Source organism: Microplitis mediator, chromosome 7 (assembly GCF_029852145.1).
Source record: "Microplitis mediator isolate UGA2020A chromosome 7, iyMicMedi2.1, whole genome shotgun sequence".
Classification (NCBI taxonomy): Eukaryota; Metazoa; Arthropoda; class Insecta; order Hymenoptera; family Braconidae; genus Microplitis; species Microplitis mediator.
Genome location: NC_079975.1, coordinates 7,175,225 through 7,189,725, shown reverse-complemented (window position 1 = coordinate 7,189,725; position 14,501 = coordinate 7,175,225). Strand labels below are relative to the sequence as shown.

The following is a 14,501-nucleotide window of genomic DNA, read 5'->3' as shown; positions in this document are numbered from 1 at the left end:
TTACCTTGTAAGTGTATTTCATAACTAGTTAACGTTCCACAACGAGGGAAGAGCGAGCCGACACTTGAGCTGTTGATAATTTAGATAATTATAAGTATATATCTATGATGCTTATTGATAATTAATCAACAAGTAGTCATTTTTTTTTCAAGCGAATTGTTTTTTATAATTTCCCGGGCTGCTGTGAAATGTTTCAAGTCTAGACCAAATTTTGAAAAAATATTTTTTAACAGTTTTCTGTATACAAGAATATTTTTTTAAAAATCATCAAAATCCGGAGTGAATGGGGAGCGGACGACTGCAAAATTTACTCCGAAGAGGAGTTTAATTTAAAATTAAAACTCGGGGTCGGAGTGGAATTCACTTCTAAAAATGGTTCGTTTTAAAATTAGACTTCGAATCGGAGTGAATAAGGATTTAAATAAAATCCAGATTACTCCGAAATCACTCCTTTAAAAAAACAAACTCCCAATTTACTCCGTATGCTTAATGATTTTTTTTTAAACTTCGAGTAATGGAGTAAATTCGAATTGAATAAAAATCCGTGATCACTCCCAATTTTTTTTAATGTAATTGTTAACATTGAAATAATATTTTCATTAAAATAACGTAGTAACCCCCAAAATTTTATAAAAAAAATTTTATTTTTTAAATGTTTTTTAAACATTCCAAAATCACTTGTAAATATAATTGAGCATTATTTTGAATATTTTTCGTTAAACTTTTTCAAAAATCGAGTGTCAGTCGAAAAATGTTAATGGCTTTTGTTTTATGATAAAAAACCAATAAAAATTTTTTTTCTCTTGCTTTGCATCCAATAATTATGTAAAATGTAATTTTTCTTTATGTAAATTACTTACAAAAAAATTTTATTTAATCAATTTTATTTAATATGCGGAAATTTTTTTTTCACCTTTTTAAGGGGATATCCCATTTTGCCCGCAAAAGTAACAATTTTTTTGTTTCAACAACTGAAATTTTTGTTTATTTACTTTGAATATCATTAAAAACAAAAAGATTTAGCGTATTTGAGTCCTCGAAACCTTAATATTTTCTTAAGTACCCCCCCCCCCCCCTTTCCCTATATATAAAATATATAAAATTACTTTAATGGACTTTCTTTAGGTACATTAAGTATTTTATGTTTCATGTACAAAAATAAAAAAAAGTAAGACCGTTGTAGGCTACAATTAATAAGGGAAATGCTGTAATTTAGCCAAGTAAAAGTGTTGATGTTTGTTAGCAATAATAATTATAATAACTATGGAAATGTTTGTCAGAAAAGTATACTGTACACTTGTGGTCAGCGGTTACGAAGGCAAATCCGGTAAAATCAGCAGATTCACGTGGTTTGAAAACATACACATGAGGTCGATGTCCTTGATAAAAAAAAAAAGTTATGAAATATATCTATATATTAATACGGGGATATATTAGTATACATTCAATTAACTTTGAGAACAATTGTATATAGATATTGTAATGATTGTCGTTACAATTGGTTTCGTATTACTTTTAAAAATTTATCGGATCTAGGACACATGTGACATTAAATTACGAAACCGTGAACGAAACCTATAGTTTATATTTATATTTAATTAAAAGAAATTAAAAGTTGACAATAAATAGTATAAGTGAAATCACTTTTTAATAGCAAATAATATTTTCATTATTATTATTATTATAATAAAACGCAAATAGAAGGGATTACGTCCCGAAAGGGTAAGAAAGCGTAACGAAATTGATGAAAAGAGGATACTCTTGATACGAAAAAATATGAATTACATTACATTACATCTAACTGAGCTGTACTTGAAAAATAAAATTATTTTATTCTAACTCCAACACTAATGTAACTGCAATTTCTATTTCAACGGTAATTTCTCTTTATTTAAAAAAAAAAAAATCAACAACAAACTTGAAATCACTGTGACCTCTATTTGGCTGTACATAAACTTCTAGTCTACAATATTTTTAAAAAAATATGAGACGTTAAATTAAAAAGTCATTTTCTAATTCAACGGTAAAAAAAAAAATTTTTGAATTTAAATGTCGACTTTTTTCGAGTTCAATGATCACATAACTAATTCGTTGACATTCTTATAGAACATGTTACACACGTGTATGTATGTATGTATTGAGATTATATATATATATATATATATGGAACGGGATAGTATAGTATATAGTAGACAAATCAACTAGCATACGTCACATGTTGATGTTAACTCTCGGGGGTCGTGGTCAACTTTCTCTTACGTTCCGGCTTCCGCAGTTGCGTGCCACTCTCCTATTACAGCTAAGCTGGATAATCGATGCTTGCTTGGTTATGCCAGTGACAGTATCACTGTATGAATCATTAAATTATATTCTTATATATATATATACATAATAAAAACAAATTATTATTACATTCTTTAATAACTGTTACAAAAAAAAATAATAAATAGACAAGAGTCGAATTAGCTAATGGGTTATTGCCGATGGAAAATTACGAAAGGTTATGGTCGATTTGTAAAACGTAAATTATGTAATTCAGAGTCCCGGGTCCTCGGGTCTAAGGCCCAGAAACCCGGAAACCCAGGAACTGAAGGTTGTTACCAAAATGCCGTAATTTAGGTACCGTTTTTTTTTTTTGATGTCCTGAGAGATAATGGTAATTATAGAAATGGTACAAAGTGAATTAAAATGGTTGATATTAATCTCGAGGGAACATAATTAAAGAGACAGGTCGACTACCAAAATAGTTACAGATACGCCACAACAATTGACTTGTACGGCAACCGGAAATAAATAAGATAAGTAGCGTAACGATGATACACGAGTCCCGGGTTCATCGTCCACTTTCTCTGGCCCCAATCAGCGATCGCGTCGCGAATCGTCTCGCGTTCATATTCAAGAGCTATGCCATTAAAAAAAAAAAAAAACAATTTACGTCATTTAATTAGGTAAGAAAGGTATAATATAGTTCCTTAATCAAATATAATCCATATAAGTCTATCAAGACCGTTGTGAGGTAATGTATATATATATATATATATATATATATATATATACATATACATATGCATATATAACTTTAATTACAATTATAATGATATTTGTTATTTATAATATAAATACTATCGTTTCGCTGCAGATGTAGATGTTGATGTTGATGTTGATGTAATTACTGTTGAATTAAAAAGTTTTTCTATTATCGGTTAATATTTAGTCGGCGCCGGTTAACGACTCCAGGATGTCCGTAGTCTAACATATACATATGAATTTTTTTTTTTAAATTTATATCTTACATTTACTTCTTTTTTCCGTCTATCTTGTCGCGTCGATGACGCATTTTATGATTTAACGTCATCTGTGACAGAATTAGAAACATTCTGATGATTAAGATTTTAATTTATATAGAATTTTTTTGACAAATTATGTCCATTAAATAATTTTATTTTATTACTAAAGATTTTGAAATATTAATAAAAATTTAAAAAAATTTATGACCATGAAATTTGAAATTTTTTTCATTTCTATGCCAAATTTTATAATAATTAAATTAAAACTCTGAATCGGATTAAATGCGTTTAATTGAAATCTAGATCACTCCGAAATTACTCCACTAAAAAAATAAGCGCCTCATTTACTCCTATGCGAAGTGATTTTTTTTAAAACTCCGGAACTTCGAGTGAAGGGAATTCGGATTTAAATATAATTCGAATTCCCGCCCAATTTTTTTACACTAGCGAAAAAGATATCGTATGTATTTTTTGTTGCCAACAATACATTGGATTCACTGAAAAATTACTGAAAAAAAAATTAGAGAGAGAAACAGTTTTTAAGAAAATATTTTTTTTTAATTTTCGGACACTCAAAAATTGGAGTCATTATACCGACGATTAAAAGCAATTTTGAAAAAAATAATATTTTTACCAAATTTTAGGGCCGACCGTTTTGCCCACTCATTCCCGTTTTTCTTGCCCTTGCTCTCATATTTTGATATGTATGAAATATATAACATGACAATAAAGTTAGCAGATATTTAACAATATTTTGATTCTTTTTAACAAAAAAATAAATATTAAAAAAAATATTTTGAAAAATTACACATATAGTTTATTAAATTTTCTACATGTGCATTTTTTTAGAAATATATTTTTTAAATTATTTATCTATTTAAAAAAATTTATTTAAATTTCAAATGTCTGCTAACTTTATCGTTATATATATAACTTGTGTATCATTTTGTAATCAATAATCACAAAGTATCAGTCAAATTGCATCAGATGATAAAAATGTTTTCCGGAAAAAATGGCGCTCGGATTATTTTGAAAACAATAATCATAATCACCATCAACTTAACAACATCTCAGCCAAGATATATTGTATTTAAAGTTAATGACATTACAATGTTATTTAATCGTCTATAAAATAACAATAACATTTTTTTGTCCCCCCCTGTGTACCCTCAGTAAACGGTTTTTTATTATTCACTCCTTTATTATCGCTAGTATTATATTTTATTGATACGAACATAAAGTGAATAAAAATAAAAAAACCGGCAGCATATGTTAACGGAAAAAATGACTGAACAAAGAAATATAAATGTCTGCATACACTTTGATCTACATTACGCGAATCCTAATATAACGGTTAATATCTGTCGCGCCCACAAAGACGCTTACAGCACAAAGAGACCTTGGGAGTAACCGAGATCATCAAAAAAAATTTTTTTAACTAAAAAAAAAATCAACAGGAAGCATCCGTAAGTATAAGGATCCGCTATCTATTCATTGAAAGCCTCATTCTACATTTGTTTTGCTCTGGGTCATGAGAACCTCCCTCATTTGTCGATCTATCGAATGTTATTGAGTTCACTCGATTTTACCCTCGTGACCTCGATTCGTCTCTCTCCTTTATATCTACACTACAACTCAACAGTCGATCGGGTTTCTCTTGCCATCATTTTTTGCCCCAAAAGGAAATGCGTTGGCGTATTATATACATCCCTTCTAAATATATATCTCAGCCTACATAACCTACGCACGAATGTTTTTTTTTTGGTCAATTGTTATAACGATCGATTGCCGTTACTATTAGAACCGTTCAATTCGTCTAATATATCAACCAGTTAATTTATTTAATTAATTTTTTATTAAGGGAGACCGCTAGTGTGGAATTTTGAAAAAATCAATTTTTTTCCTATTTCGATAGTCTATAGCTTCAAAAATAACATAGTCAAATTTCTAATGCATATCTCAGAAGGTTTTTTTGAGTTACCGCCGATAAGAGCAGCCGCTTATCGGTTTTCAAAAATTTATTTTTCAAAATTGCTGCAGTTATAACTCGAAGACAAATCATCTGATTGATTTGATTCGAATTGCAGCTTCTTTTATGTTTCTACGTACTATGAACCTCCAGTTCTACGATCAGATAGAAAATGTAATTTTGGCCGGCCAAAAATCATCAAATTTTCGCGCGAAATTTGAATTTATTAAAAAACGCCAGTTTGTTAAATTTAAATTTATTCCTTAGCCCTAGGGTCAGGGTACAGAAAATACCTTCAAGTTTAATAAACTTTTTGGTTTTTTCCGGTAGCGAGAAGGTCGCTATCCCTGCAGCGAGGGGACTTTTTTTGAGCCTTGGGAAATTGTGAATAACTCGCTGATTTTTGAATTTTTTGGTCCAAAATTTTTATCATATATTCATTCTATATCCACAAATATATCCTAAAAACATTAAAATATTCTATGCAATAGCTTTCTTTAAAAAAATTCCCAAAATTTTCTTTTTATTAAGCAGTCACTCTAGTGCCTCCCCCCCCCCCCATCCGCCTCTTAACTCATAAATTTTAAGTAACAACCGATAATTAAATTTGATGTCGCCAAACATAATTAATCAATTAATCAAAATTTATAAATTATTTTATTCAACGCCGGCCTGATATGCGCGCTTTATGACGTCTGCGTTGCGAACCCTAAATGGCTGTTTATCGACCGGTGCAAAGAAGTTGAGTAAAGTCAAAGTAGATGTCCTCGACTTCCACCGGCGTTGTGAAACGTGAGTGGTGAAATGACTTTTCACCACGCGTCTCAAGATTTTTATGTCAGCTCCATCTATTAAGCATCATAAGAACTCGTTGAACAACTTAAAGTTTTTAGTCAAAATTTAAGTTGAACGGCTAGTACACTAAATATGGCTACTTCAACTCATCAGATGTAGAGTGCTGTATCACATGGTTGTCGTTGTATTTTTTTAATTAATTAATATTTGAATTAATAATAAAAACATCTGAGTGAATATAAAATCAGTCAAATATGAATTCTGAAGGTTATGAGTTAGTGTCATTCATTACTCCTCCAGATTTACGTCAAGCTGCTGAAGAAGCCCAAGAGGACATACTACCAGCGTCGAAGAGATTATATGAGAAAGCATATGATAAATTTAATGATTGGAGAAACGAACATAAAACTAAGTCGGCATCAGAATCGATACTATTGGCGTATTTTAAAAAATTGGCTGAAAATTATGCGCCAACTAGTATGTGGTCAATTTACTCAATGTTGAAAACTATGATTAACCTCAAGGAAAAAGTTGACATTGGCAGGTATGCTACTTTAACTGCTTTGTTAAAGAGAAAATCAGAAGGACATGTTTGTAAGAAAGCCAATGTCTTGACACCTGATCAAATTAATCAATTTCTATCAAATGCTCCTGATAAGGAATATCTACATAAAAAGGTAAAAATGATAAATTATAATGTACATTAATGTACATTATTCAAGGTATTTAACAAAACTATAAATCATTATTTGCAGGTTGCATTAATTATTGGAATTAGTGGCGCATGTCGAAAATCTGAAATAACTGATCTGAAGTTTAGTGATATTAAATCAGAAGGAGATCTCCTTGTTGTTAGGATTTACAATAAAAAATGTAAACGCGAAAAGTTTTTTACAATTGGTGGAGAATTCAGCCGCATTGTCAAAAAGTACATTGCTTTACGTCCCAAAAAAACTACCAAAGATCGATTTTTCATGGCTTATCGGAATGGTGCATGTATTAACCAAGTTATTGGCATAAATACATTTGCGAAAATACCACAACAAATAGCAACCTATTTAGGATTAAAAAATCCATCATCATATACCGGACATACATTTCGACGAAGCTCAGCAACTTTAGTTGCTGATGCTGGAGCTAATATAACAACTTTGAAACGTCTTGGTGACTGGAAGTCAGCAGCAATTGCAGAAGGATATGTTGAAGAATCTGTTAAAAATAAAGCCAGAATTGGGAACATTATTGAATCTGCTGTCAATTTACCTTCTACGTCACAAAAAAAAAATTATGAAATGCATGCGAGTCAAGTAGCTATACGGCAAAAAATGGATCCAGTAGTTGTACCATCGACTTCACGGACAGAAGATGATGATATACACACGAGTAAAGTAATCCAACAGCAAAAAGTTAATACAGTCATCAATGTTGGACCAACTTCTTCCTCAGCAGCCGTTTCATCTTCAATGAATGCACCAATTTTTAAATTTGAAAATTGTACTGTTACTATCAATAACACTTACGTGAAAGAAAATTAGCATTATAATTTGTCAAATAAAATATCTAAAATCCATTATTTTTTATACTATGTACTGTTATGTCATGTAACCTTCAAAATAATTAAAATTCATTGTCAAAAAATAAATAAATAATAATAAATTGCTTAATACAAAATAACAATAAATTAATTTTTGGAAAAATTGACATTTTTTTAAAGTCGATGGTTTATTGTAATTTCGGGGATGCACCGTGTCGCTAAACAGCCTCAGACTTCGCATCGCAAATTGTCATAAATCGCGAAAATCAGGCAATTGTTGAATAAAATATAGTGCATAGTAGGTTACTCAGATAGTCTTTATCCGGCGAGTGCAATGATTTCAGCACACGTCTCCGGGCCACAACACGGGCCTCCGGCCCGTGCATGTGACCCTACGACTCGTGCTGAAAACATTGCACTCACCACATAAAGACTATCTTAGTAACCTAACTATGCAATATACTATTTGTATACGGAAAGATTTTACTTATAAAATTATAAATATTTAAGTCATAAATTAAAGAAAAATAAAACAATTTTTTTTTTAAATCAGCATGAGAAAAGTTGAATTTAAAAAAAATTTCGACGCAAATAAAAATTATTGTAATCAATAATAATTACATTATCATTGTGTTTATCGTTCCTTGACTTCTTGTTGTCCTTCAATATAATCGAATTGCACGTACATATATACATATATGTATACATACTTGCATATATGTGCGTGTGTATACTGCAGATACGGATGCATTTTTATCACCTTGAATTGTCACAGAATATATGGAGACTTATCCACGTCCTTCCCTGTTAAGTTTTATGTATACGTATGCAATTTTAAATGTTATTTATTTTTTTACTTATATATATATATTTTTTTTTTGTTTAACATGAAAGAGGGAGATTATAGCGTCATCGTGACTCGTAGTGCACTCTCGAGGTCTCTGTTTCCATCATGGACTCAGATCGGCCCTGATTAAAAGGCTCAACAATTACCAAGGTCACTATTATACATTTACACAGCTCGTCTCTTTTATTGATTCTTTGTTTATTCTTATAAACAAATATATAATAATAATAATTATAATCATATCCGGGTAATAAAAAATTTTCATTACAGTGAAAATTTGAAATTCACAATTTCAAATAATTCATCATTTTTTGAGATAATAAATGATTTAGTTACCGTGGATATTTTAACTGACGGTAATTTTGTAAAGCTGAGAAATTGTAGGAAAATTGTCAAAAAAAAATTGACCACTGGCCACTTTTTTTATTAATGGAAAGTCTATCATGATACTGAAGTTAGCCGACGTCTAATAATTTTTTGATTTTTTTTTAAACAGTAAATTATAAAAAAAAAATATTGAAAAAATTGCACCTGTAGTTTTTAAAATTTTCTGCATATGCATTTTTTTATTTTTTGTTTTTTTGTAATTGATTTGTTGAAAAAAAAAATCCGAAAATTGCTAATTGTCTGCGAACTTCAGGATCATAAGTCTATCGTTAATTTGATTTTAAAAAAACAAAAATTAATGTCAGTTAATCAGCAATTGACATTCGATTTCTTGTGATCAGACCGAAAAAATTACGGTCATTTCGCATCACTACTCTGGAATAAATTATTTTTGAATAAAATCAAAAACAAAACTTTTTTTTTTTGCGTTATCAAAAAGCAAACAAAATTTTGAATTTTTTAAATCTTTATTGATTTTAGTCTGATTTTTTATGCATCAAAAACTACATGCTCATTTTATAACAAAATTTCAAAAAATTCAAACTCAAAATTTAAAAATTCATGATACTGAATTTAGCCGACACCTAATAATTTTTGGATTTTTTTAAAAACCATAAATTATAAGAAAAAAAAAAATTTTTAAATAGCACGTACAAATTTTTTCATTTTCTACATGTGCATTTTTTTAGTTTTTATTTTTTTGTTTTTAATAGATTCGTGAAACAAAAAAATTGATAGTTGTCTACTAACTTTAGGATCCTTATGATTTTTGAATTTTTTTAAAAACGGTAAATTATAAAAAAAAAAGTATTTGAAAAAATTGCACTTATAGTTTTTTTAATTTTCTACATGTGCATTTTTTTTGTAATCGATTCATTGACAGAAAAAATAAAAAAATTGTTAATTATTTACTAACTTACGATCATAAAAATTCAATGGTTGACAATTTTTTGAAAATTTTTAAACCGATTTTTTTTATTTACACGGGTAATATATCAATTAAAAATTGTATGATGTCAGGTAAAAAGAAATTTAGCAGCCCGACAAAGAGATTTAAAGTTAATAAAAAAAAAAAAAAATTTCGCGTGTTACAAACTAGACGAATAAGTAGTTCTGTACTTTCTCTGGGAAATATTTCCTGTCTTGATCTTGATTTATTTATTACTCTATTTTTACTCATCATAACTAAACTAATTTAAATATACAAAAAAAAATTGACATCAAAAACTCAAATTAATTTTATTCATACGAATAATTTATAATAAATAACTTAACATAAATAATTAAATAATATAATTACGGAACTAGTAGATATGAATAAATTTTTTTTTTGAATAATTTATCATTATTATTACACTGTAGTGCATTTTAATGACAATCAAATTTTAAATTGGATTAGCGGGAAATTGTTACGCGTCTTTCAAAAGAAAGTTGGTCAGTTCATTGACATTTATTTTATATTGTAACGCTTAATGTATAAGAATTTTAAAAACCTGGCCTCTAAAAGTATAATTTTTTTTTTTACTGAATATTAAATAATTATTTGACTATTCAATTTTAATCAACAAATCTCGTAAGTTTCAATTATTATTTTGTTTTAAAATAAAAGTAAAATCAAATGACCTATGATTTATTAGTAATATATATTATATATAATAATCATAAAGACATTGAGTCACAAGTTATATATATATGTATATAAGTGAATAACAAATAAGACGAAATGTTGTCACAAACGTTATGATGATAAGGCACGGATGATACGTATCATTGCTATGTCAAGTGACGTTTTCATTTGTAATATATGTCTATATATATACCGGAACTTTTCTGACTAATGTATTATCTAATGATCCGTATTATGCATACACGATAATTATTAACATCAATAATTATAACAAAAAATAATAAATAGGAAATAATAGTTTGTATATAAATGAGTTTAGAGTTTGCTGTTGAGATTAAGAATAATATTATAAATTTATAAAAAATTTATATTGATACTTTTTCTCTTGATCTATTGATAAATTTTAAAAAGTCAATGATAATGATCTATAGAAATTATGAGAATAATAAGGATATATACAATGAATATATTTCAAAATTTCTTATTACCCTATCGAAAAAATCCATGTAGGATTGCATGGGAACCCATATAGGAAAGTATGGATTTATATAAGAATCCATGTAGGAAACCATGGGTATCTTGATCCCCATATGAAAAATCCACAGGAAATTGTCGGTACTTGGATTCCCATACAGAAACTTGATACATTTTGTGGTATTTGTATCAATAACGTGACGCTTTTTATTAATTTTTCTAATTCCTAGTCCATACAAAATTCCCATATGAACTTTGACATGGTGCAGATTTCCATAGAGAATCGAGGTAGAAATCCACATAGGAATCAATAGTAGATTCTCATACGAATTTGGCATGATATGGATTTCCATAGGAACCCATGCGAGAATCTATATCGAGATCTATACTGGATTCCTATAAAAAAACATATGGGAATCCATCTGAAAATGCTATGTGGGAACCCACATAGGAATCTAGGCTGGATTCCCATATAAACTTCGACATGGTGCAGATTTCCAAGGGTAGAAATCCACATAGGAATCCATACTAGATTCCCATATGGATTTGGCATGGTGTGGATTTCCATAGGAACCCATGTGAGAATCTATATCGGGATCTATACTGGATTCCTATAGGAAACAATATGGGAATCCATCCGTAAACGCCATATAAGAACCCACATAGAAATCCTATATGGATTTTTTTGATAGGGTAATCTTACACGGGGAAATTATTCATATTTAAATGCTATGGTGTCATGGTAATGCCGGACTATTGTCGGAAATTGAAATAAACGCATGCAAAAATCACTGTAACCATTGAAAATTTTACTATGATAGTAATTTTTGCATGTATGTTTCAGTTTCCGTCAGGTGTCCAATATGGTCCGACCCTACTATGACACCATAGCATTTCAAACAACAATAATTTCTTCCGTGTATTTTCATTTATTGGTTAAAAAAAAAATTTCTTTATTTTTTCTCAAATTCTTAACTTAACCTTTCAATAAATATACAAAAAAAAGATCATTATCATACTAATTATTTTTGAAATTAAAAAATCCAATGATCTATTTATCACTTATTAATTTTTAGTCATGCATTAAACTAAAATCAGTAGAGAATCGAATGGAATTAAAATGAAAATTTAACTCCATTAAATATTGTTTATTAAAATATTATAGAAAGTATAAGTAACAGCAAACAATAAAAAAAATTGAAATAGTTCCGTTCAATTTATTTAAAAATCCTCTGTATAGAAAGCCATAGATCGCTCTATTGTAAAGAAAATATATTTTATTTTAAGTACAACTCTTTCTAATCACAAAAAAAATAAATCCTTTCATATCCACAACTAAAAAAAAATTTTTGAACAAAAATCTCCACCCAATAAAATATCAAAAATCCGTAATAAATAAAATCAATTTCTTTTTCCAAATGATCAAAAAATTCCATTACACACAACAATATAAATATATAACTTAATATACATCAAATCTACATGAATAAATTATCTGAAGCCTTCTATATATATATATATATAATATATATGAAACAGGTTTTTTTTAAATTTCGATTATGAATTCGATTGTATATCGTATCAATAATAATAAAAGTTACAGCAACAAAAGTAACGTAAGGGTCAAGGGCCTAACGGCATAAATTTAGTATGTATCCTTTGCACGCTCGGGAAACTTATAATAATACAAATGGGTCGAGCGTCATATTATTCGAGCAATATACACGCACGTAACGGCGTTCGTCTTTTTATCGTACATTTCACCTTTCTACTTTGCAATCAAGCACTTTCATATTGCTTTCACTCGGTCGATGAAAGTACCGTCCACGAGCCAAGTAGGCTCCCAGTCTTTCATACATATCTATATATACACATATACATATACATATATTTATTATTAAAAATATACTAAGTGATTTTAAAAAAGTCTACATGTCAAGATCCGGTCTGTCTAACTCTCCAATAAAATCTTATCACATTGATATCAATATACCCATACACATATATGTAGATATAAATAATTAGGGCCAGGATTTTTGCTTTTATTTAAAAATAACAGTTAATGATTAATGGTTACAAATTTTGGAATTACAGTGGAAATATTGGCCGTATAAAAAAAATTTTTCAAATAAAAGTTGTAGGAAATTTATTTTTATAAAAAAATGTCTCCTATGATTTTTTCATACGACCAATATTTTCACCGTAATTCTAAAATTGAGATTCATAATGAATTATTCAAATTTTTGTTAATTATGAATCTTAATTTTGGAATTACAGTGGAAATCTTGGCCGTATAAAAAAATTAGTCAAATAAAAGTTGTAGGAAATTTTATTTTCTAGAGAAAATGTCTCTTATGATTTTTTATACGACTAATATTTTCACCGTAATTTCAAAATTAAGATTCATAATTAACAAAAATTTGAATGATTCATTATGAATCTCAATTTTAGAATAACGGTGAATATATTGGTCGTATGAAAAAATCATAAGAGACATTTTTTTTATAAAAATAAATTTCCTACAACTTTTGTTTAAAAAGTTTTTTTATAAAACCAATATTTTCGCCGTAATATTAAACATTTGAACCATGCATTTCGAAGATAAGGCAAAAATCTTGTCCTTAATAATAAGCAATACTCGACAATGAAAATAAAAAAAAAATTTAATTCAAGTTTGTCAAGATAAAATAATTACGACTTTAACTGCAGATATTTAATGATAATTATTAATTAATTAATAAATTTATTTAATTACCGACTAAGAGATTAGCCGGTAGATTTTGAAATTATCGAAATATGAAAGCTTTTACTAACTGGCCATTGGTCAATGAACTCGAGATGATGAAGCGCCAAGTGTTACGATGTGTAAAATTTCTGACCAAACAATTTTTTTTTTTTTTTTTTAGTGTCCATTACTTCTCTGTTACACCGTTTAAAAGACCGTCAACTCTTTGTGTGATATATAGCATCACATATAAATATATTTATATATACATATATATAACAACATTAGTACAATAAACTTGTATACATTAGTTAAACTTTCGCAACTGGGTGTTAACGATGAATCATCATAACAATTATTTATACGATTTCACAATTTTATTCTTACGTCCCTCATCAGGGCAATCACCTCGATCGTGACCTGGTCGATGACTGAAGGTCATTTGAGGTCATTAATTTAATCGGTTATTTTATTAATAAACAAAATTATATATTTATATTAATTTATGAACAGCAATATTATTATTATTATTATTAGTTATTTTTTTTCATTTTTATAATAAATATTTTTTTAACAAAAAATATGTACATAAATTATTGAATTTAATATTTGTACAGTGGATTATTGTTATTTGTATGGGTATGATAATACGGTGAAAGTTTACGCAGCTTTAATAAGTAATAGTGACGTTCAGGTGTAATAATCGTGATTGCAAGTACACGCAATAATTTTCCATTGACTTAACTTTTTTACTCTCGATCACTAATTATTTAAACGTTAGAGTCATAGTAATTATTTATTACTTATTACTTACAACTTATTAGTTTAATTGTTTATTTTTAAAATTTAAGTGTTG

General features: G+C 28.4%; 1 protein-coding gene across 1 annotated transcript; it reads left to right on the top strand.

The window, feature by feature from the left end:
* The first annotated feature begins 5,918 nt into the window (after positions 1–5,918).
* On the top strand, positions 5,919–8,112 carry LOC130671118 (uncharacterized). Its single transcript, XM_057474827.1, has 2 exons — positions 5,919–6,728; positions 6,807–8,112. The coding sequence occupies exons 1-2, from the start codon at positions 6,306–6,308 to the stop codon at positions 7,584–7,586; spliced, it is 1,203 nt and encodes a 400-aa protein (XP_057330810.1). The 5' UTR covers positions 5,919–6,305; the 3' UTR covers positions 7,587–8,112.
* The last annotated feature ends 6,389 nt before the right edge of the window (positions 8,113–14,501 follow it).

Coding starts and splice junctions, on each gene's coding strand:
- LOC130671118 (XM_057474827.1), top strand. CDS start 6,306: ATGAATTCTGAAGGTTATGAGTTAGTGTCATTCATTACTCCTCCAGAT. Junction 6,729..6,806: donor AGGAATATCTACATAAAAAG/GTAAAAATGATA, acceptor CATTATTTGCAG/GTTGCATTAATTATTGGAAT.